Source organism: Odocoileus virginianus, unplaced genomic scaffold (assembly GCF_023699985.2).
Source record: "Odocoileus virginianus isolate 20LAN1187 ecotype Illinois unplaced genomic scaffold, Ovbor_1.2 Unplaced_Contig_11, whole genome shotgun sequence".
In the NCBI taxonomy this organism is placed as follows: domain Eukaryota; kingdom Metazoa; phylum Chordata; class Mammalia; order Artiodactyla; family Cervidae; genus Odocoileus; species Odocoileus virginianus.
In genome coordinates, this window is record NW_027224328.1 from 104,206 (window position 1) to 129,624 (window position 25,419).

The window sequence follows — 25,419 nt, forward strand, 5'->3', positions numbered from 1 at the left end:
AGTGTAGGTATGGAGGCTTTTGGATGATCTCTTATTACTTAATGTTCCCTGTAGTCAGGAGTTTTCTGGTGTTCTCAGGTTTTGGGCTTAAGTCTCCTGCCTCTGGATTTCAGTCTTATTCTTCCAGTAGCCTCAAGGCTTCTCCAACTATACAGCACTGATAATAAAACTTCTAGGTTAATGGTGAAAAGATTCTCCACAGTGAGGGACACCCAGAGAGGTTCACAGAGTTACATGAAGAAGAGGAGAGGGAGGAGGGAGATAGAGATGAGCAGGAGGAGAAAAACGGGGACTCAAGAGGAGAGAGACGGATCTACGCAGTTCTCTGTTCCCAAAGTGTTCTCCGTAGCCCAGACACCCACAGAGATTCACAGAATTGGATTGGGAAGAGAGGGGAAGGGAGGAAATAGAGGTGTTTTGAGGTAGAAAACGGAGAGTCAAAAGTGGGAGAGAGTAATCAACACACTCCTGAGTAAAAATGGGTACGGAATATTGGATTCTTAAATGTCCAAAATTGATATCAAATATTGAAAAACAAAGATTAAAAATCTAGAGTAGAGGTTAGACTCTTACAAATACAATATTAAAAACAAAAACACAAAAAAAAATTAGAAATATATGTAAAGTTCGGTTTAAAAATATGGCTTCTCTTTTTTTTTTTTTTTTTTGCAAGGTTATAGTGAAATGAAAATGAAAATTAAGGAGTAATAGAAGAGTAATAGAGGACTTTAAAAGAAAATAAGAGAAAAAATAAAACAAGAAAAAAATTTTTTTCCTCCTTTCGAAGATGATGGGCTGCTTTTCTGGGTGCCTGATGTCTTCTGCTAACGGCCAGAAGTTGTTTTGTGAAGTTTGCTCAGTGTTCAAATGTTCTTTCGATGAATTTGTAGGGGAGAAAGTGGTCTCCCCATCCTATTCCTCTGCCATCTTTCCAATCACTGTAATCTTAAGCAACTGATCCAACCAGTGAATCCTAAAGGAAATCAGTCCTGAATATTCAATGGAAGGACTGATGCTGAAGCTGAAACTCCAATACTTTGGCCACCTGATGCAAAGAACTGACTCACTGGAAAAGACCCTGATGCTGGGAAAGATTGAGGGCAGGAGGAGAAGGGGATGACAAGAGGATAAGATGGTTAGATGGCATCACTGACTCAATGGACATGAGTTTGAGCAAGTTCCAAGAGTTAGTGAAGGACAGAGAAGCCTGGTATGCTGCAGTCCATGGGGTCACAAAGAGTCTGACACGACTTCAGCCATGGACTGAACTGAACTGAATATTAAGCAACTGAATTTCTGTTTGATTCATTTTTCTGTCTGGTTCCTTCTGTTATTCTCTTTGCCTCACTGAAAAGATTGAGGGATCTCAGTTCCTTACTGGGATTGAATCCAGACAACAGCAGTAAATACATCAAATCCTAACCACTAAAGCATCAGCAAACTCCCTGTTTCTAGCTCTGTAAAAAAAAAAAAAAAAAAAAAATCTAAATTTATTCTGCAGAGTAACCCACCCTAGCTCAACAATTACTAGGCCCAAGCTCTAGGATCCGCAAAACACAAATAAGAGGCAACCTGCTCCAACCCCTGAATCCTGGGTGCCTAGAGCCTGTTCTCTACAATAAGAGACACCCATGCATAGAGAAACCTGCTGTCCACAAATAAGAGTAGGGCCTGCTTGCTCCAACTAGAGAAAGCCCATGGGCAGCAACAAAGACCCAGTGCAGCCAAAAATTTAAAACAATAATAATGATGATGAGAAATATTTTTTAATTTTATTTTGTTCATATATTTTCTTCCTGAATTTGTTTAATAGTTTATGTGTGTTTTCTTGGAGTTCACTGAGCTTCTTGGTGTGTATGCTTTATTTCATCATATGTCATTTATTTCATCATTCCCAATGGTGAAGAGCCATGTGAGCTGCCCTGGGAGAAGCCCTGGGTGTCTTCCCATCCCCAAGCACAGCCTAGAACTATGAACCTGCAAGCATGAATGTAGTTTGGAGCCCTGGAAACCTTTCAGAGTCATCAACCAACTAACTGGGTGGGTCCAACTCACAACCAGCCCACCACTCTCAGGTCTTATGTGAGTTCAGCAGCTTCTCCACATGTCCACAATGGAATTGGTGGTGAGGGGTGCAGGGGGAGTGCTGTGTAAACACAATCTTTACTTGGCCACTTCTGCATGACAGCTCTCTCTACCCTGAGGAATCACAGCAGGATCACAATTACATTTTCAATAGTAACCAGATTAAAACAACTTTGAAACAATCTTGAAACATCTGAAAATAGACGTTTTCAAAGAAGCCCATTGGTCTGAAATTCTTCCTCTAAGCGATCAGTTATATCAGACCCCTCCGTCCACATCTCTGAAACATAAATAGCCAACTGTTCCTGATATTTCTATCTACATCCATTCTTCTCATCCCCTCTGCCTAGGTCTCCACTTTCTTGCCCTCTTGTCCCACCTGGATGCAGGGTGTGGTGAGCACCAATTTGCCCTCCATCAACTTAGAAAGATATATGAGCTGATATAATTCACTTAGAAGGAGAGATACTGGAGAGACAAGAAATAGCAGCATCCTGAAGAAATAGTAGGAAGAGATGGAGAGGAAAGGAAGGATTTATAAGGATTGGATAATCAACTAGACATGGGAGAAGAGCAAAGAGGTGTCTGTATCCATGTAAGGAATAAATGAGAGATGAAAAAGGAAGATGTAGCTGTGTACAGTTAGATTTTGAACTGGCCTGTGAACATTTAGGCAGGATAAGGAAAGTTGTATCCATTCTCTCCTGCCAGCCAACCTTCCACTTTGAACCTCAGACCTAGTCTTGTGCCCCAAGAACAGGTTACAAACAGGTGATATGACATCTTAGGGAGAGCATCCAGGAAAGTTCAGAATTGGGTTTTTTTTTCCCATGAGTTCATCTTGTTAGGAAGGAGTGTGTGAATGTAGACCAAGTTTACATCCTTTTCTAAATAAGAGTGACATGGAGCATTTGTGATCCAGGGCAAAATCATGCCCTCATTAGCCTCTAAGACAGGTGATAGAGCAGGTCAGCTCATCCATCTTGTATTTCCTGTAAGGAAAATGGTGTTTGAGGACCAATCTTCTAAAAGCATTTGTCGTGGAACTTGCTATATTACCAACACAGCAAAAAGTTACTTTATTCAGAATATTTCATTTTGAGCAATTTCCATATAACACAATTACAGGTCAGCATTACTCTATTGAAATACAGGCAATTAGAATATCTGAGGCTTCATCTCATATTTAACACAAGATCATGGGAATGTCACTGGGGGTGTTCCCAGGGCACTTAGTTCAACGTCATCATACTCAGGGTCCCCTTTCTTCCCCTGGAACAGCCAGGGACTCTCTTCTTCCCCAGGATCAGCCACCTCTCTGGAGAAGTTCAGAGAAGAGCCTGAAATAGTAAAGAGAAGTTTGATTAGAACTGAGACAAGGGGATGGGACAGAGCCCTATGGTGGAAGGGAACCAAGCAACTGGTGATGACAAAGCATCCCTGGGACCCAGGTGTGGGCAGGGAGGCTCAGGCTATTTCACGTCAGTTACAGTGAGGACGGATCCCAGCTGTCCTCTCAGATCCAGTCCATGTGGTCTCTGGGGCCTCAGCTCATGTGGAAACCCTGCATCGCAGGAGACCTGTGCTCATACAGGAGCTCTGGGAAGACCTGCTTCCAGGCTACACAGTACCAAGGAGATGCCCAACAACAGTACGAATCATAAAAAGGAATTTAAATGTTCTCCTTTCACAGGTGATAGATGCAAAATCACAATAAGAGGTAGTCTGGAGACAGGAACCATCTGAATTCCTCACTCACAAGTTTGCTCTTAGTTGACTTGACCTCTGATCCCAAATGTTCACAAATAGTATCACAGGTGCAGCCACAGATGGCCCCTCCCCAGAGACTACCCAGGCCCTCAAATGGAGAAATATTCTTTTCTAGTGAATGAGTGTCTTCTCCTGGCTACTGAAATAACTGGAGCAAATTAGAGCTTAACTGATCATAAATGCTGAGTCTATGATCCACCACCATGTTATAATGTTCAGGTCACCGTATATCATAGACTTTGTACTTGTTGATGTTAACAAGTAAACAGAGCTCATCTTAAATTATAAAAATGCTTCACCCAATTCAATACTGCAATATATTTTTTTAAAATCTCTATCTTTCATGTATCAGTTCAGTTCAGCCACTGAGTCATGTCTGACTCTTTGCCACTGAATGGACTGCAGCACTCCAGGCTTCCCTATCCATCACCAACTCCTGGAGCTTACTCAAACTCATGTCCATCAAGTCAGTGATGCCATCCAACAATCTCATTATCTGTCAGTGCCTTCTACTCCTTCCCTCAATCTTTCCCAGCATCAGGGTCTTTTCAAATGAGTCAGTTCTTCGCATCAGGTGGCCAAAATATTGGAGTTTCAGCTTCAGCATCAGTCCTTCCAATGAATATTCAGGACTGATTTCCTTTAGGATGGACTGGTTTGATCTCCTTGCAGTCCAACAGACTCTCAAGAGTCTTCTCCAACACCATAGTTCCAAAGCATCAATTCTTTGGCACCTACCTTTCTTTATAAATATGCTCAATTAATCAATAAGTTTCTCTTTTGGCCATGACACAATGCTTGTGGGATCTTAGTTCTTTGACCAGGATTGGACCTGCGCCCTAGCAGTGAAAGTGCAGAGTCCAAACCACTGGACCACCAGGAAATTCCATAATCTATAAATCTTAATGCAAGTATATCACATATAAAATGATAAGTTTATGTCACATTATGGAGACATAAATGCCAAAAGCAGAGTGATTCCTCACTCCTTACAAGGAGTCTAACAGCATTAGAGATGGCATACGGTCAAGATGATGCTATCAAATGTATGAGATTACTTATATTTCAAATATCTAGGGAGGATGGGCTTTGAGGAGCACAAATTCACCCTTCCCAGATAGAAAGATTGCAGGAAATCAGCTGACCCAACTCACCTTTCTGAGAAGACCTCACCCCATCCTCCTTCTCTGGGGGCACTTTCTCCTCTCTCCCCTGAGAGGCAGGAAGAGCCCCAGGCACTGGTACCTCTTCAGCATCATCGTAATTTTCAGCAGGGACATCAGTCCTCTGATCTGGGGGTTCCAAGAACAGACAAGGGGGTCTGATGAAACCACAAGTGGGTTGGTCTGGGAAATATTTAAGATCCCTTATGATCAAGAGATTCTGAGTTGCTAAATAGTCACTTCTTGTTTCAAAAGATTTTTTCTCTAAGACCATGTTTCATTTTGATGTACCCACAAACCAAAACATGATTTTTATATATCCTAACATTTCCTGATGGAAACTACATATCTCAAAGCAATTCTTACACCTTTGAATGTTACTAAAGTACTTTGACAAACTGTGCTTTACAGATGTTATTTTTAAAACATTGTGTTCTGTTGTGATTCTGGACACAGAGAGCCCAGCCCCAAATGTGAGACATCACAGAACAGCCAGAGAAGGAGAAGGCCGAACCCTATCTGGACACAAGGAATGCCTCTGGTCCATCAAAGGAAGACTGTTCCCCTTACATCTTGTCTCTATGAGGGAAACTCTCCTCCCCAAAGCCCAGCCAAGGTGGGTTCACCTCCATTACCTGGTGCAGATCTGTAGTCACTGTACTCCTCACCGTCCCTGGTGTAATATGGCAGCTTATTCACTGAGTCATCTGACAGGAAGCCTAATGTAGAGACAAACATCACACAACACACAGAATGACCCTCCCCATACCCATGGGACCAGTGTTGAGGCTGAGAAGGGACAGGCCTGGCTCCTGCAGTGTAGATGGAGACTGGGGGCTCACAGGGCTCAAGAGGCTATCCCACCATTTTGGAAGAGCTGCTTCTGTGAGCCTGGGGCACATGTGGGGTCTGTGGATGCTGAAAAGACCTACACAGCCAGTGAGTGGTGATGACCAGATGTCCCAGGAAGGCAGGCAGAGACACCCACCTGGGCTACCAAGAAGACCCTCCTTTCGAGTCACAAAGTCATCGAGCTCCTCATACACGGCTTCAGCAAGAGCATCTTCATAGCTGGATAAGGCTGAGAGATCCCCCAGTAGGTCAGAGATGCTACCCAGACACCCCCATCCAGCAGGCTGAGACCCCCAGCAGGTAAGAGATGCCACCCTAGACACCCCGATCCAGCTGGCCCACCCTTATTCTTCCCAATGCTCACACGGGGTTGCCAGGATCTCAGCATCATTTCCTACCCAATGAACTGTGTCAGCACCTTCTCCCCTCATCTGACCTGAACCCACAACTCAGCCCCAACTTGTCTGGTCTCAAAGGAGAGGCCATGACTTATGAGAGTTCACACCCTAGTCCGAAGAACCTCTGTCTATTCAGCCCTTAGAGCACAGCATGGAGCACATGGAGTTCTTCAGACTCAGAACAGAGACCTGGCCCAGGCTCCCCTCCTCACACCTGCCCCATCTCCTGCCTGCACACACGCTCCCTGGTCCCCAGGTATGCCTGCAGCCCACCTCTCCTCTCTGCTCTCCATCTGAGCACCTGAGCCACCAGAATGACAAGGACCAGGAAGAGAAGGGACCCCAGGATGAGGCAGAGGACCCCAGGCAGGGAGAAGATGCCAGGAAGAGGATTTGAGGCTGATCTGGTCCCTAAAGAGAACAAGGGAAGAGGGTTAGAATAGGTCCTGGGCACAGAGAAACCCCTGTACCAGAATTTCCAGGAGCTCCGGATGATGGCGTCCCAGCCTCAGACATTGACCAGCTCCCCAGGGTCTCGTCCTGAGATGAGTTAACTCCACTCCAGCCAGTGTTGCTCCAAGGCAGAGCTGGGGATTGTAGGGAGCTGCCCTGCTGAGCCTCTGACGACCCAGCTCATCCCTTCTCCTTGGGCTTCAGGAGACAGAGCATCAAACAGTTCTGGGATCTGCACCTCACTGATGAGGAGCAACACTGAGGGGCAGGTGGGAGATACTTAGATTCTGCAATATGGAAACCAAACCCACTTGGACCCCCAGGCATGAGAACATTTGACCCTGGGAACCAAGGCAGGGAATTTCCCCAAAGTAATACCCTGGCTCCTCCCCACCAGCCATGGGCTGGTCAGACTCTTTCCTCTCCTGAGTTGTCAGAAGGCCCACAGAACAGGTCCCCAGAATCTGAGTATTCTCCCCTGCCTGTAGATGGAGGCACAGTACCTGCTGTAGTCAGGGGCAATGTTGACCTTGCACCTAAAGAGAAAAACAGGAGTTTGGAGCAGGGTGATTGGCCAGATGCAGGGCATCCCATTTTCCCCTCCTGAGCCTGAAATCACCCCTCAGTCTCCACAATATCAGTCCAGTCCTCCCAGCTTCCCCGTCCTAGATTAGAGCCCCAGCACCAGGATGCTGTCTGGACACAAACTCCCCACCACGCCCGGCCCAGCCCACTGCCGCAGCGCTGCCCCAGCTCACCCAGGGAGGACCCGAGCCCCTCACTCACCAGGGCGGACCCGCACCCCTCACTCACCAGGGCGGACCCGCGCCCCTCACTCACCCAAGGCGGACCCGCGCCCCTCACTCACCCAGGACGGAACCGCGCCCCTCACTCACCCAAGGCGGACCCGCGCCCCTCACTCACCAGGGCGGACCCGCGCCCCTCACTCACCAGGGCGGACCCGCGCCCCTCACTCACCCAGGGCGGACCCGCGCCCCTCACTCACCAGGGCGGACCCGCGCCCCTCACTCACCAGGGCGGACCCGCGCCCCTCACTCACCAGAGCACCTCACCCCGGCGTCCTCCTCGTGCTTGCAGTCGCTCTGCCCCCAGGGCCCCGCGGCACAGTCCCACAGGGAGGACTCCCGGCCCCCGCACCGCACCTCGTCCAGCCAGATGCTCCCGTTTCCAGGGCCAAACGCCGCGGCCCGCACGGCTTCCAGGGCCGGGCCACAGCCCAGCTGCTGACACACCACCTCGGCCTCTGCCAGGCTCCAGGAGTCATCGCACACGGTGCCCCAGGAGCCGCTGTGCCAGACCTCCACCCGCCCTGAGCACTCGCTGTCTCCTCCCCTGAGCCGGAGCTTCTCTCTGTCTGAAAAGGCAGCAGCCCCTCCTGTGACTCCCCTGGTGGGAGGAAGGAGCCCCTGCGGCCCTGGGGAGGGGGCGGGCTGACGTACCTGTGCAGGGGGCAGCAGCTGGGCAGCTCTTGGGTCTTCTTCCTGCAAACAACAAACAAAAGACTGGAAAATATACATAAAAGAATTGAAGCTGACAGAAATAAATACAAATTCAAAACAACAACAACACACACACACACACACACACACACACACACACACACACAAAACCATAAGGGTAAATAGTACCTGTCATAAAGTATCAAAATTTGTATATTCTTTCCAGATCATCCTATCAAACCTCCTACCCACTCTTGGCAGAGAACCTCTGAGAAAATGATGGTGGGACCTTTGTGAGGGTGTTGCTCATTTTCATGGTCAAAGACTTTACCACCTCTCAGTTCACGGGGTTTAATTGTAGGGAAAATATCATCAGTAAAAGGTCTAACAGTTTAATGCCCTCTTTGGTCTTCAAATGGAAAAGACAAAGAGATGAACAAAGACAGGCAAGGAAGGGAGTGAGACTCTGCTTTGAAATATCTCTCGCCACATTCTTACCTGTGGGTTTGTGTATGTGGAGGGGGAGGGAAGGAGAGAAACAGAGAGAGAAATGTGGAAGGAAGTCAGGTGCTATGGTGTGACTATTTGTCACCCTCCTCAACATTTATTTGTTTCATTCAACATTTACTGTCAAAATCTCTATTCCCAATGTAACAGTATTTACTTGTGGAGCCTTCTCAAACTCTTCTGAAAACAGAAGAAAGAAACACTTCCAAATTCACTTTATGAGGCCAACATTATTCTGATACCAAAGCCAGATAAGGAAACCATGAGAAAAGAAAATTATGGACTAATACTCTGATAAACATAAGTGCAAAAATCTTCAACAAAATATTAGAAAACTGAATTTGACAATACGTTAAAAGAATCATACAGCATCATCAAGTGATATTTGTTCCAAGAATGCAAGGATAGTTCAACACTCACAAATTAATCAATGTGATACACCAAATAAGCAAAATGAAGATAAAAATCGTATTCAACAACCATTTATGGTAAAAATTCTTTTACAAAGTACGTATAGAAGGATTGCATATCAGCATAATTAAGGCCATGTGAGAAGTTCACAGCTACCATCATACTTGACTGTAAAAAAAAAAAGCTTTTCCTCTGAAATCAGACACAAGACAAAAATGTCTACTTTCACCACTTTTATTCAACTTAGTTTTTTTAGCCCTATCCAGATCCGTCACGCAATAAAAAGAAAATCAAGACATCCAAGTCTGAAAGGAAGAGGCAAAACTGACACTATTTCCAGATTGAAAAATGAAAGTGTTAGTCACTCATTCATGTCTGTCTCTTTGCTACCCCAAGGACTATAACCCACTAGGCTCCTCTATCCATGGGATTCTCCAGACAAGAATACTGCAGTGGGTTGCCATTTCCTCCTCCAGGGGATCTTTCCGACCCAGGAATTGAACCTGGGTCTCTTGCATTGCAGATGGATTCTTTACCATTCAAGTCATGAGGAAAGAAACTCCCTTACTTGATATTATATGTAGAAAACACTGAAGACTTCACCAAACATATGAGAACTAATATAATCAGTAAAGTTGTAGAATGAAAAATCTATATACAAAAATCAGTTGCATTTCTATACACTAACAACAAACTGCCATAAGGAGAAACTAAGAAAACAATTCCATTTGCATTTGCATGAAAAATGAATAAAAAGCCTAGGAATAAATTTAACCAAGGAGGTGAAAGACCTGTACACTGAAAACTATAAGACATTGATGAAAGAAATTGAAGAAGACACAAATAAATGGAAAGATATTCTGTGCTCATGGATTGGAAAATTAATATTATTAACATGCCCATACTACCCAAACCAATCTACAGATTCACTGCAATCCTTATCAAAATTTCAATGGAAATTTTCACGGATACAGAACAAACAATCCTAAAATTTACATGGAATTACAAAAGATGCTGAACACCAAAGCAATTTTGAGAATGAATAACAAAGCTAGAGGTGTCATGCTTCCTGATTTCAAACAGTATTACAAAACTATATTAATCAAAACAGTATGTTCTTGGTATAAAAATGGACACAGAGATCAATGGAACAGAATAGAGAGCCCATAAATAAACCCACATTTCTATGGCAAATTAACTTCTGACAAGGAAGCCAAGAATATACTGTGGGGAAAGGGCAGTGTTTTCAGTAAATGGCATGGGGAAAACTGGACAGCCACATGCAAAAGCATGAAATTGGACCACTATCTTACACCATTCACAGAAATTTACTCAAAGTAGATTAAAGACTTGATCACAAGTCTTGAAGTCATAAAATTTGTACAGAAAAAAACAGAAAATAAAATCCTTGATGTGATTCTTTGTGATAATTTTTTGGATTTGACACCAAAAGCAAAGGGAATGAGAGTGAAAAAAACCAGTTGTGATGACATAAGGCTAAAAAGCTTCTGCCCAATTAAGGAAACCATCAACAAAATGAAAAAGCAGCCTCTGGGATGGGAGAAAATATTTGCATATTATATTTCTGGTAAGGATTATTATCCAAAGTACACAAGGAACTTAAACAACTCAGTTGCAAAAAAAATCTGATTTTTAAAAAATGGGCAGAGAACCTGAATAGAAATTTTTTAAAGAATACATACAACTTGCCAATAGGTACATGAAAATGGGCTCAACACTACTAATCATCAGAAGATACAAATCAAAACCACAACAAGATATCACCTCATATCCTCTAGAAAGGCTTTTATCAAAAAGAAGAAATAACCGGAGTTGAGAATATGAAGAAACAGGAAAGCTTTTGCACAGTTAGAGGGAATGTAAGTTGATGCAGCCATTATGAAAACAGTTGAGGTACATCAAAAATTAAAAGCAGAACTGCCATATGATTTAATAATTTCAATTTGGGGTATTTATATGAAGGAAACAAAAACCCTAACTTGAAAACCCAATGTTCAGTGCAGCAATGTTCAGTTCAGTTGCTAGGCTGTGTCTGACTCTTTGCAACCCCATGGACTGCAGCACATCAGGTTCCTCTGTCCTTCACTATCTCCCAAAGTTTGCTCAAATTCATGTCCACTGAATTGGTGATGCTATCTAACTATCTCATCACCTGTAGCCACACGGGTGGCTCCTTCTTTTTCCTTCAGTCTTTCCCAGCAGCAAGGTCTTTTCCAATGAGTCAGCTCTTCTCATCAAGTGGCCAAAGTACTGGAGCTTCAGCTTCAGCATCAGTCCTTCCAAAGAATATTCAGGGTTGATTTCCTTTACGGTTGATTGGTTTGATCACCTTGCTGCCCAAAGGACTCTCAATTCAATTGTGGTGTCCAAGCATCACAATTCAAAATCATCAACTCTTTAGCATTCAGCTTCTTTATAGTCCAACTCTCACATCCATACATGACTAATGGAAAAACCATAGCTTTGACTATATGGACCTTTGTCAGCAAAGTGATGTCTCTGCTTTTAAATACTCTGTCTAGGTTTGTCATAACTTTCCTTCCAAGGAACAAGCCTCTTTTAATCTCATAGCTGAAAACAGCATTGGCAGTGATTTTGGAGCCCAAGAAAAGAAAATCTGTCACTGTTTCCACTTTTCCCCCTTTTATTTGCCATGAAGTGATGGGGCCATGATCTTAGTTTTTAGAATGTTGAGTTTTAATCCAGCTTTTTCACTCTCCTCTTTCACCCTCAACAAGAGGCTCTTCAATTCCTCTTCACTTTCTGCCATTAGGATGGTATCATCTGCGTATCTGAGGTTGTAGATATTTCTCACAGCAATCCAGATTCCATCTTGTGATTTTTCCAGCCAGGTATTTCCCATGATGTACTCTGCATATAAGTTAAATAAACAGGGTGACAATATACAGCCTTAATGTACTCCTTTCCCAATTTGGAACCAGTTGGTTGTTTCACGTCCAGTTCTAACTGCTGTTTCTTGACCTGCATCCAGATTTCTCAGGAGGCAGGTAAGGTGGTCTGATATTCTCATCTCTTTAAGAATTTTCCACAGTTCCTTGAGATCCACATGGTCAAAGACTTTAGTGTAGTCAGTGAAGCACATGTTTTCTGGAATTCTCTTGCTTTCTCTATGATCCAACAAATGTTGGCAATTTGACCTCTGGTTCCTCTGCCTTTTCGAAATCCAGCTTGTACATCTGGAAGTTCTCAGTTCACATACTGCTGAAGCCTAGCTTGAAAGATTTTGAGCATAACCTTGCTAGCATGTGAAATGAGCACAATTGTGGGGTAGTTTGAACATGTTTTGGCATTGCCCTTCTTTGAGATTGGGATGAAAACCCCCTCCCGTCCTGTGGCCACTGCTGAATTTTCCAAATTTGCTGACATATTGGCCGTAGCACTTTAACAGCATCATTTTTTAGTATTTTATAGCAATATATACAAGAGCCAAACAATGTAAGTCTTCACTGATGGATAAATGAATAAAGAAAATGTAATGCAGACATATATCCACCCACAAAAAAGAAGAAAATCTTGCCATTTTCAACAACATGGATGGACCTTGAGGGCATTATGCTAAGTGAAACAAATCAGACAGAGAAAGAAAAACAACATATGATCTCATTTATATGTGTAATCTTAAAGCAAAAAGCAAGTTCAGAGATGCTGAGTAGTTTGTGGCTGCCAGAGGTGGGGAATTTGGTGTGGGCAAAGGTAGTCAAAAGGTATAAATGTAAGTTATAAAATTAATAAGTGAAGATAGCATGGTGACCATAGTGAATACTGTATTGTCTATTTGAAAGATGGTGAGAAAATATATCTTAAACATTCTTATCATATAAGAAAAATGTTTAACTACATATATGGTGATGGATATAACTAGACTTACTGCAGTGATCATTTATCAATATACAAAAATACATAACCATTCTGTTGCAATGGCAAACAATATAAAGTTATGTCAATTATATCAAAATTTTTTAATAAAGCAAGTTTGAAACACATGGATCAAATTAGCTCCATCCAAACTTCATTTTATAATCTCAACTTAAACACATCACTTAGATTTTAAAATATCAAATCTCACTAATAACATCCTACAGGGTTTGGACAGACAGAAACAGACATAAGTCACCTGCACATGAGATGTAGGCTTCCTCCTTTGGAGAGCATGAACTGTATTTCCATGGGCCAGAAGGACACTGCCAGAGAGAGGTATCAGTTTTCCGACATTGGATTAAATCTACCCACTGGGGTCTAGAACCTTCCCTGAGACCAACAGAAGTGTTGAGACTTCCACTGTCCCCACAGCCAAGCTGTCTGCAGATGATGGACACGGTGATGTCGTCCATGGGGCTGCGGCAGACACTGCCCCAGGTCCCGTTGTAGAAAACTTCCAGCCACCCAGCACACTGCTGGTCCTCGCTCACCATCCTGAGGGCCAGGAACTCTAAGATCGAAATGGAAAAGACAGGACACAGTGAGCACTGCACTCAGTGCTCTGGGTTTTCCTCTCTCCCCAAAATTGTGAACACTCATCTGTGACCCAGCTGAGGAAGTAAATCCATTAGATGACCAGAGTGAAACTTGTCTCTTTTCTATCCGACTTTGTCCATTTGTGTCTGTCTTTCTAAATATTTCTACCACCATGATGTGGTGGATAAGAACTGGGAGGAAGACCAGCCTGGACACCTGCAGGGAGAGGGAGCTGACTCCTGCTTCCTGACAAAACATCTAAAGAGTGTATGAAAGGGATGTGATGTGGATAATGTGGAGGCAGATAGAATAATGGACCCACATATGTCTACGTGGAACCTATGTCTATGTTTCCTTATCTGGCAAAAGGGACTTTACATATGTGATTAAGGTAAGGACCTTGAGATTCACCTGAAATATGGTGGATTAACCACCTGAGCACAACCTAATCACATTCTCAGCCTCACTATCCTTTAAAGTGGAATACTTTTCCTCATTCTGGCTAGAGGGACATGTGAATATGAATAATGGTTAAAGTGGAGCGTTGCTGGTCTGATGATGAACAGAATGGGGTTTTAAGTGAAGGAAGGCAGGCGGTTTCTAGAAGCTTGAAAAGACACAAAACAGATTCTTTCCCAGAGGCTCAGAAGTGATGTGGCCCTGCTGAAACCTTGATCCCAGTCCAGTGAGATCCCTGCTGGATATCTAAGATACAGAAGTGTAAGGAAATAAATGTGTTGTTTAAAACCATTAACTATGTGGCAATTTGTTACAGAACAAACAAAAACTAGCACCATGGCTTTAAGACTTCTCTATCATATGTACCAGAAGGGTGAGCCCTGATTTCAAGAAAAACTGTGAGGAAAGGCTCTGCCAGGGAACACTATTGAGAAGAAAGGACCAGATCGTCACCTGCTGCAGGAGGAAATGAAAGCACCTCATCTTCTTGTCTGCTGGAGAGATGGGCTCCATGGGAGGAAGCCTCCTTCTCTTGTCCTTTCAGCATCTCTCCCTGGGGTTCAAATCCTCGTCCTCCAGAGTCCCACCCCTCCCCCAGCCTGTGGACAGTGTGCAGCACAGACCTGAGCAGATGACCCCCGCGTCCTCCTTGTGTCTGCAGTCGTGCCGCCCCCAGCCCCGGGAAGGGCACCTCCACACGTGGGACTCATTTCCAGTGCAGTTCAGGTCGTCCAGCCAGATGGGCCCTGATCCTGCCCCGAAGTGAGCAGACCTCGTGGCATTGAGGGCTTCTCCACAGCCCAGCTGCCTGCACACCACGCGGGCATCGTCCAGGTCCCAGCCGTCATCACAGATGGTGCCCCAGGAGCCCTGGTCAAAGATCTCCACTCTCCCGGCGCAGGGACCGCCCCCGTCCACCAGGCGGAGCTGTCTGCTGTCTGAGGAGAGAGAAATGGGACAATGGGGCGGTGACCTGGGGAATGAGAAGGGTCTTCTGTCCTGTGGGACCCTCACCTGAGCAGTAGGGGGCGCTCTCCTCTGAGGCTGCAGACCCTGCTGGTTCAGACACGGAGTCGTTGCACTGGGGCAGCACCTGGGTCTGGTTTCCTGAAGAAACAGCAATGATTAGAGGGTTGGGAAGGTTGAACAACAGGAAACTCAGTTAAACTAAATGATTTTTAGGAGGGGAGGGGAATTTGGGGGGAAATGGATACATGTATATGTATGGCTGTGTCCCTGGCTATTCACCTGAAACTATAGTTAACACTGTTAATCGGCTATACTCCAATACAAAGTAAAAATTTCAAGAGAAAAAAAATAAATGATGACCTAGCGATGGAGCTGTGATGAAAGCTGCAACATACCAGTAAAGTTATCATAATCTTAGTGCTTCCTTTCTCTATGAAGAGCCCTGGTACTGACAAGGCCACAATTCTTGTTTTAAGCCAAGCTTTGCCTTAAGAATGGGTTTAAATAAATTGGTCTGTCCTTAAATCTATGGCTTAAATAGAAGAAGCAAAACAAGATCCTTTCTGAAGGATTTGTACAATTTTTTATCTACAATGTTTGTGTTTTAAAAAATATGTCTGTAAAAGAGATCTCATGGAAAACCAAGAGGAAAAAGAAACATTAAAAAATTTCCCAGGGTATTTAGAGAATATATCTTATTTATTTTTGTTAATTTTTATTTGAGTATAATTGCTTTACAATGTTGTGGTAACTTCTGCTGTACAGCAAATTTAAAAAGTTATACATATACATATGGGCTTCCTAGATGACTCAATGGTAAAGAATCTACCTGCCAAACAGGAGACTGGGGTTCCACCCCTGGGTTGGGAAGATCCCCTGGAGAAAGAAATGGCAAGCCACTCCAGTATTCTTGCCTGGGAAATACTATGGACAAAGGAGCATAGCAGCTGCAGTCCAAGGGGTCACAAAAGAATTGGACACAACTCAGCAACTAAACAACAGCAACCACACACACACACACACACACACACACACACATGTATATCCCCCTCTTTCTTGGATTTACTTCCTATTAAGGTCACCACAGAACACTGAGTAGCGTTCCCTGTGCTATACAATATGTTATTATGTGTGCGTGTATGCTAAGTCACTTCAGTCGTGTCTGACTCTGTGACACTGTGGATTGTAGCCTGTCAGGCTCCATGTCTATGGGATTCTCCAAGCAATATCTATCTTATATTTAGTACCAATAGTGTAGGGTTTTTGAGTCTGGTGGCTCATGTGGTAAAGAATCCGCCTGCAATGCAAGAGACCTGAGTTTGATCCTTGGGTTGGGAAGATCCCCTGGAGAAGGGCATGGCAACCCACTCCAGTATGTTCTTGCCTGGAGAATCCCCATGGACAGAGGAGCCTGGAGGGCTATAGTCCATGGGGTCACAAAGAGTCGGACCTGACTGAGTGACTAAGCACAAAGCATAGCACATCAATAGTATGTATATGTCAATCTCAACGTCCCAATTCATCCCACTCTTCATTTCCCCTCTTAGTGTCCATATATTTGTTATCTTTGTGGCATTTCTATTTCTGCTTTGCATTAGGTTCATCTCTACCATTTTTCTAGATACCACATAGAGGTGATGTTATACAATATTTGTTTTTCTCTTTCTGACTTAACTTCACTCTACATGACAATCTCCAAGGCTATCCATGTCTCTGCAAATGACATAACTTTTTTTCCTTTTTATGGCTGAGTAATATTCCATTTTATATATGTATCACGTCTCCTCTATCCATTCCTCCTGTGAGGGACATTTAGGTTGCTTCTGTGTCCTGACTGTTGTAAATAGTGCTGCAGTGAACATCAGGATGAATGTGTCTTTTTGAATGATGATTTTCTCCAGGAAAATCATTATTATATTATATTATATATATTATATTATATATGGCCAGGAGTGGGATTGCTGAGTCATATGATAGTTTTATTTTTAGTTTTTTGAGGAACCTCCATACTGTTCTCCATAGTAGTTATACCAATTTACATACCCACAGTAGGAGGAGTCCCTTTTCTGCACATTCTCTCCAGCATTTATTGTTTGCAGATTTTTTAATGATAGACATTGACTGGTGTGAAGTAATACCTGACTGTAGTTTTGATTTGCATCTCTCTAATAATTAGTGATGTTGAACACCTTTTCATGCATTTGTTAGCCATCTGTATGTCTGGAAAAATGTCTATTTAGGTCTTTTTCCCATTTTTTCATTGGATTGTTTGGTTTGCCAATATTGAGTTGTTTGTATATTTTGGAGATTAATCCCTTGTCAGTTGCTTCATTTGCAAATATTTTCTCCCATTCTGAGGGTTGTCTTTTTTTTGTTTATGGTTTCCTTTGCTATGCAAAAACTTTTAAGTTTAATTAGGCCCTATTTGTTTATTTTGTTTTTATTTTCCTTACTCTAGGAGGTGGGTCAAAAAAGATCTTACTGCAATTAATGTCAAACAGTGTTCTACCTATGCTTTCCTCTAAGAGTTTTATAGTCTGACAGAGAATTAAAGTTCTCAAAGAATTAATTAACACAATGTGTATCTTGGCAGAGAAATGATAACAAAAACAAATGATAATTCTAGAGCTGTAAAAGTTAATAGCTGAATTAAGAACTAGAGAACGCATGTATCAGCACATTAGATCAACATAAAGTAGAAATAGTCAAATGCAAGATCAGAGGATAGATATTCCTCTATTTAGAAATGCTGGTCATATGGTAAGTGCCTGTTTAATAATACTGTATAACAAATTTTCCCCCAAACTTAGCAGTTGAAGGAATTTTTTTTTTAATTTTGCTCATGATTTCCTGGGTCAGTAATCTGGGAAAGATTCAACTTGGCAGTTCTACCTTTGGGGTTTCTCATGTGGTTACACTTAGATGTCATCTGGAGCCAACAGCTCTAAAAGTTTGACTGAACTGTGGTTATGTAAGGAAATTCCCTGAAGTATTTTGTTGTAGTTGTTGGGAGGGAGGGATAAAGGAGCATCATGTCTGCAACTTAACCCAGAAATATTTTACACACTCAGGGAAAAATGGGGCAGGGGGGACAAAGAAGGAGAGAGAGGGAAAGCTAGAGTGAAAGAGAGAGAGAGAGAGAGAGAAAATTAGAGTGAGGGAGAGAGAGGATAGAAAGAAAGAAGGATTAAAGGAAAATACTAACCTAACATTTGGGGAATCCAGGTAAAGTTCAGAGAGAATTTATTCCTAGAAATCCTTCACTAAAGAAAACACTAATAACATCAATAACATACTAATACTAACTAATACTAACACTAATATCATACTCCCCAGCTCTGTAGCTGCTCAATAGGCTACTGGAGATCAGTGGAGAAATAACTCCAGAAAGAATGAAGAGACGGAGCCAAAGAAAAAAAAAAAAAAAACACCCAGTTGTGGATGTGACTGGTGATGGAAGCAAGGGCTGACGCTATAGAGAACAATATTGCATAGGAATCTGGAATGTTAGGCCCGTGAGTCAGGCAAACTGGGAGCGGTCAAACAGGAGATGGCAAGAGTGAGCAACGACATTTTAGGGATCAGTGAACTAAAATGGACTAGAATGGGTGAATTTAACTCAGATGACCATTATCTACTACTGTGGGAAAGAATCCCTCACGAGAAACAGAGGAGCCATCATAGGCAACAAAAGAGTCTGATATGCAATACTTGGACGCAACTTCAAAAATGACAGAATGATCTCTGTTCATTCCAAGACAAACCATTCAATATCAAGGTATTCCAAGTTGATGCCCCAACCAGTAATGCTGAAGAAGCTGAAGTTGAATGGTTCTAGGAGGCACCTACAAGACTCTCTAGAACTAACACCCGAAAAAGATGTCCTTGTCTTTATAGGGGACTGGAATGCAAAAGTAAGAAGTCAAGAGACACGTGGAATAGTAGGTAAGTTTGGAGTACAACATGGAGTACAAAATGAACCAGGACAAAGGCTAACAGAGTTTTGCCAAGAGAACACACTGGTCATAGCAAACACCCTCTTCCAACAACACAGGTGACATGGACATCACCAGATGGTCAGTACCAAAATCAGATTGATTATATTCTTTGCAACCAAAGATGGAGAAGCTCTATACAGTCAACAAAAACAAGACCAGGAGTGGACTGTGGCTCAGATCATGGACTCCTTATGGCAAATTCAGACTTAAATTGAAGAAAGTAGGCAAAACCACTAGACCATTCAAGTATGACCTAGATCAAATCCTTTTCAATTATACAGTGGACGTGAGAAATAGCTTTAAGGGACTAGATCTGATAGATCTAGTGAGTGCCTGATGAACTATGGGCAGAGGTTCGTGACATTGTAAAGGAGGCAGTGAGAAAGACCATCCCCAAGAAAAAGAAATGCTAAAAAGCAAAATGGCTGTCTCAGGAGGCCTTACAAATAGCTGAGAAGAGAAGTGAAAAGCAAAGGAAAAAGGAAAGATATACCCATTTCAATGCAAGGAGAGATAAGAATAGCAAGGAGAGATAAGAAAGCCTTCCTCAGTGATCAGTGCAAAGAAACAGAGGAAAACAATAGAATGGGAAAGGCTAGAGATCTCTTCAAGAAAATTAGAGCTACCAAGGGAATGTTTCATGCAAAGATGGGCACAATAAAGGACAGAAATGGTATGGACCTAACAGAAGCAGAAGATTTTAAGAAGAGGTGGCAAGAATACCCAGAAGAACGGTACAAAAAAGATCTTCATGACCTAGATAATCTCGATGGTATGATCACTTACCTAGAGCCAGACATCTGGGAATGTGAAGTCAAGTGGGCCTTAGGAAGCATCACTATGAGCAAAGCTAGTGGAGGTGATGGAAGTCCAGTTGAGCTCTTTCAAATCCTAAAAGATGATGCTGTGAAAGTGCTGCACTTAATATGCCATAAATTTTGAAAATTCACCAGTGGCCACAGGACTGGAAAAGGTCAGTTTTCATTCAAAATCCAAAGAAAGGCAATGCCAAAGAATGCTCAGACTACCACACAATTGCACTCATCTCACACGCTAGCAAAGTAATGCTCAAAATTCTCCAAGCCAGGCTTCAACAGTACATGAACCGTGAACTTCCAGATGTTCAAGCTGCATTTAGAAAAGGCAGAGGAACCAGAGATCAAATTGGCAACATCCATTGCATTATCAAAAAAGCAAGAGAGTTCCAGAAACATGTCTATTTCTGCTTTACTGATTATGCCAAAGCCTTTGACTGTTTGGATCACAACAAACTATAGAAAATTCTTCAAGAGATGGAAATACCAGACCACCTGACCTGCCTCTTGAGAAATCTGTATGCAGGTCAGGAAGTAACAGTTAGAACTGGACATGGAACAACAGGCTGGTTCCAAATAGGAAAAGGAGTACATCAAGGCTGTGTTTTCTCACCATGCTTATTTAACTTATATGCAGAGTACATCATGCAAAATGCTGGGCTGGATGAAGCACAAGCTAGAATCAAGACTGCCAGGAGAAATATCAATAACCTCAGATATGCAGATGACACCACCCTTATGGCAGAAAGTGAAGAAGAACTAAAGAGCCTCTTGATGAAAGTGAAAGAGGAGAGTGAAATGGTTGGCTTAAAGCTCAACATTCAGAAAACTAAGATCATGGAGTCTGGTCCCATCACTTCATGGCAAATAGATGGAGAAACACTGGAAACAGTGTCTGACTTTATTTTGGGGGGCTTCAAAATCATTGCAGATGGTGATTGCAGCCATGAAATTAAAAGACACTTACTCCTTGGATGGAAAGTTATCACCAACTTAGACAGCATATTAAAAAGCAGAGACTTTATTTTGCCAACAAAGGTCCATCTAGTCAAGGTTTTTCCAGTAGATGTGTACGGATGTGAGAGTTGGGCTATAAAGAAAGCTGAGCACCAAAGAATTGATGCTTTTGAACTGTGGTGTTGGAGAAGACTCTTGAAAGATCCTTGGACTGCAAGGAAATCCAACCAGTCAATCCTAAATGAAATCAATCCTGAATATTTTTTGGAAAGACTGATGTTGAAGCTGAAACTCCAATACTTTGGCCACCTGATGCAAAGAACTGACTCATTGGAAAAGACCCTGATGCTGGGAAAGATTGAAGGCGGAGGAGAAGGGGACTACAGAAGACAGGATGGCTGCATGGCATCACTGACTTGATGGACGTGAGTTTGAGAGGACTCCAGGAGTTAGTGATGGACAGGGAGGCCTGGTGTGTTGCAGTCCATGGGGTCGCAAAGAGTCAGACATGATTGATCAACTGAACTGACTGACTGAATAGCATCAAACCCATAAAATGCCTATGAGAAAACCTAGTTAAAGATGTGCAAAACATTTGAGAGGAATTCAAGACCTAACTGAATGAAAGGATATATTTTGCCAATGAATTGGGAAACTCAGTGTTGTCAAAATAAATCATTCTCAAATTTATATACAGATTAAAGCTAACTGCAATCAAATTCCCTTATGCTTTTGTGTGTGTGAAACATGACAAGCTGATTCAAAATTTGTGTTATCATTGTTCAGTCACTCAGTCATGTGCAACTCTTTGCAACCCCATGGACTGCAGCACATCAGGACTCCCTGTCCATCACCAACTCCCAGAGTTTACTCAAACTCATGTTCATTGAGTCAGTGATGCCATCCAACCATCTCATCCTCTGTTGTCCCCTTCTCCTCCCATCTTCAATCTTTCCCAGCATCAGGATCTTTTCAAATGAGTCAGCTCTTCATACCAGGTGGTCAAAGTATTGGAGCAGCTCAAAAATGTATACAACATACAAAACCCAAGAATGACCTAAGCAGCTGGCAAGAGTAGCAACAACATAACTTCTTTAAATTAAAGTTATGGATGGGGAATACATGTAAATCCATGGCTAATTCATTTCAATGTATGACAAAAACTACTGTAATGATGTAAAGCAATTAGCCTCCAACTAATAAAAATAAATGCAAGGAAAAAAAATAAATAAATAAAGTTACCCAGGAATCAACATTGCTAGGAGAAATATCAATAACCTCAGATATGCAGATGACACCACCCTTATGGTAGAAAGCGAAGAAGAACTAAAGAGCCTCTTGATGAAAGTGAAAGAGGAGAGTGAAAAAGTTGGCTTAAAACTCAACATTCAGAAAACTAAGATCATGATATCCAGTCCCATCACTTCATGGCAAATAGATGCAGAAACAATGGAAACAGTGAGAGACTTTATTTTTGGGGGCTCCAAAATCACTGCAGATGGTGACTGCAGCCATGAAATTAAAAGATGCTTACTCCTTGGAAAGAAAAGCTATGACCAACTTAGACAGCATATTAAAAAGCAGAGACATTGCTTTGCCAACAAAAGTCTGTCTAGTCAAAGCTATGGTTTTTCCAGCCTGTAAGGATGTGAGAGTTGGGCTAATCTGAGCACTGAAGAATTGATGCTTTTGAACTGTAGTGTTGGATAAGACTCTTGAGAGTTCCTTGGACTGCAAGGAGATCCAACCAATCAATCCTAAATGAAATCAGCCCTTCATAATCTTTGGAAGGACTGATACTGAAGCTGAAACTATGATACTTTGGCCACCTGATGCAAAGAACTAACTTTTTGGAAAAGACTTTGATGCTGGGAAAGATTGAAGGCAGGAGGAGAAGGGAACAACAGAGGATAAGGTGGTTGGATGCATCACCGACTCAATGGACATGAGTTTGAGTAAACTCCAGGAGTTGGTGATGGACAGCGAGGCCTGGCATGCTGCAGTCCATGGGGTTGCAAAGAATCAAACATGACTGAGCGACTGAACTGAACTGAGACTTACTATGTGTGCTTAGTCACTCAGTCATGTCAAACTCTTTGTGACCAAACAGACTGAAGCCCACCAGGCTCCTCTGTCCATGGGATTTCTCCAGGCAAGAATACTGAAGTGGGTTGCCATGCCCTTCTCCAGGGGATGTTCCCAACCCAGGGATCAAATCCGGGTCTCCCATATTGCAGGCAGATCTTTACCATCAGAGTAACCAGTGAAGGTTCAAGACTTATTCAAGTTACAATAATTAAGAAAATGTGGTACAGGTGCAAGGATAGACAAATGACACAGTGGAACAGAATGGAGAGTCTAAAAGAAGTACTCAGACATATGTGCCCTGTCACTTATCACAAAGATGGCACTGCAGTGGGGAATAGTCTTTTCAGAAAAAAGATTCTGCTTCAACTGGATGCCCGTATGAAAACATGACACTTGACCCTATTCTACACAGATATCAATCCTAGAATCAGTGTACAATTTTATGCAAAAGAAAAATAATTACACTTCTGTGAGATATTCTCAGAGAACATTTTTTGTGATTTTGGAGTAGACAAAGTTCTTTTCAGAAGGGTAAAAAGCTCTGTGGAATGGAACAATGGACTTGTTCAAAACTGAGAAAGGAGTACTGCAAGGCTGTATATTGTCACTCTGCTTATTTAACTTATATGCAGAGTACATCATGTGAAATGCCAGGCTGGATGAAGCACAAGCTGGAATCAAGATTGCCAACAGAAATATCAATAATCTCAGATATGCAGATGACACCACCCTTATGGCAGAAAGTGAAGAGGAATTAAAGAGCTTCTTGATGTAAGTTAAAGAGGTGACTGAAAATGCTGGCTTAAAACTCAACATTCAAAAAAATGAAGAAAATGGCATTTGTTCCCATCACTTTATGGCAAATAGATGGGGAAACAGTGGAAACAGTGAGAGACTTTCTTTTCTTGGACTCCAAAATCACTGCAGATGATGACTGCAACCATGTAATTAAATAGACACTTGCTCCTTGTAAGAAAAGCTATGACCAACCTAGACAGCATATTAAAAAGTAGAGACATTACTTTGCAAACAAAGGTCCAAAAAAGCTTTGGTTTTTCCAGTAGTCATGTATGGATGTGAGAGTTGGATCATAAAGAAAGCTGAGCACCGAAGAACTGATGCTTTTGAACTGTGGTGTTGGAGAAGACTCTTGAGAGTCCCTTGGACTGCAAGGAGATCAAACCAGTCAGTCCTAAAGGAAATCAATCCTGAATATTCATTGGAAAGACTGATGCTGAAGCTGAAGCTCCAGTTCTTTGGCCACATGATAGGAAGAATTGACACTTTGGTAAAGACTCTGATGCTGGGAAAGATTGAAGGCAGGAGAGGAAGGGGGTGACAGAGGATGAGATAATTGGATGTTATCACTGACTCAATAGATATGAGCTTGAGCAAGCTCTGGGAGATGGTGAAGGACAAGGAACCTTGGCGTGCTGCAGTCCATGCGGTCAGAAAGAGTCAGACATGACTGAGTGACTGAACTGAACTGAACTGACTGACTGAAGGAGCACTACATGTACAGAGAAAAAGGTGATAAGTCAAACCTAAGATTAGTAACTTGGCTCATTGAAGTACAGCATACCATTAAGAAAATAAAAATATAAGACCAAGAATTAAACACACAAAAATCATAAAAAATATTTCTGCCAAAAGTCATCATCATGGTAATTTGCACATTTGTATTTGTAATAGTCAAGAACTGGAAATAAATTCAAATCTCTGCCATTACTTGAATGAATCAGTGCATGGTCATGTGATCATTCAAAGGAATACTATACAACAATAAAAATTAATAAAAAACATTGCCATAAACAACATCATGAGTGAATCTCAAACACAGTTTGGAGTCAAAGAAATTAGACTCAAAAGAAAACATACTGTATGGTTTTACATAAAGTTCACAAACTGACAATATATTCTATGGCAGTACAAGTCTTAGGTAAGCAGTCCTCCCAGGAGAGGAGGGGGACACAGCTATTGGGAGGCAATAGTGATTCTGTGATGCTGTGAATGTTCTCTTTGTAGATCTGGGTTGGGGAACATGACCTAGGTGTACACTTATTGTTTGTACTTTGTTCTCTATTACTATCCTTAAATAATAATGTTTCATAAAAAAATATTATTCATCTAGGCATTTCTTTCCCTGACATAGCACTTTTTGGCATTTCTGAGCACTTCTTTCCCATGAAAATATGAGTGAATGATGAGAATGTTATGGAGCAGGACCTTAGGGAGCCTTCTCAGGACAGACTACCCTCATGTCCTACACGTGGCTCTGTTTGTAGAAAAATCTAGCCAAAGAATAAATTTAATCACAGAAATGAAAAAAAAAATCAGAAAAAAAGGAAAATAGTCAAATAGGACAAAATAATAACAGTTTGAATGTGAAAGTGACATCGCTCAGTCGTTTCCAACTCTTTGTGACCCCATGGGCTGCAGCCTATCAGGCTCCTCCGTCCATGGGATTTTCCAGGCAAGAGTACTGGAGTGGGCTGCCATTTCCTTCTCCAGGGGATCTTCCCAACCGAGGGATCGAA

At 42.4% G+C, this 25,419-nt stretch overlaps 1 protein-coding gene and 1 long non-coding RNA gene across 2 annotated transcripts in view; one reads left to right on the forward strand and one right to left on the reverse strand.

Moving 5' to 3' along the window:
• Window positions 1–3,136: 3,136 nt before the first annotated feature.
• The window catches only part of LOC110139307 (antigen WC1.1-like), a 42,682-nt gene continuing 20,399 nt past the window's right edge, over window positions 3,137–25,419 (reverse strand). The window contains exons 5-15 of the mRNA XM_070464014.1: window positions 15,070–15,162; window positions 14,679–14,993; window positions 13,256–13,570; window positions 8,182–8,223; window positions 7,782–8,096; window positions 7,225–7,257; window positions 6,542–6,679; window positions 6,007–6,099; window positions 5,654–5,737; window positions 5,010–5,147; window positions 3,137–3,425 (exon numbers count right to left, since the gene is read on the reverse strand). Coding sequence (XP_070320115.1) covers window positions 3,283–3,425; window positions 5,010–5,147; window positions 5,654–5,737; window positions 6,007–6,099; window positions 6,542–6,679; window positions 7,225–7,257; window positions 7,782–8,096; window positions 8,182–8,223; window positions 13,256–13,570; window positions 14,679–14,993; window positions 15,070–15,162 — 1,709 coding nt within the window. The 3' untranslated portion in view covers window positions 3,137–3,282. The remainder of the gene's footprint in view (window positions 3,426–5,009; window positions 5,148–5,653; window positions 5,738–6,006; window positions 6,100–6,541; window positions 6,680–7,224; window positions 7,258–7,781; window positions 8,097–8,181; window positions 8,224–13,255; window positions 13,571–14,678; window positions 14,994–15,069; window positions 15,163–25,419) is intronic.
• On the forward strand, window positions 5,524–15,704 carry LOC139033949 (uncharacterized). The gene is made up of 2 exons (XR_011486426.1): window positions 5,524–5,634; window positions 14,372–15,704. It is a non-coding gene; the product is annotated as an uncharacterized lncRNA (long non-coding RNA).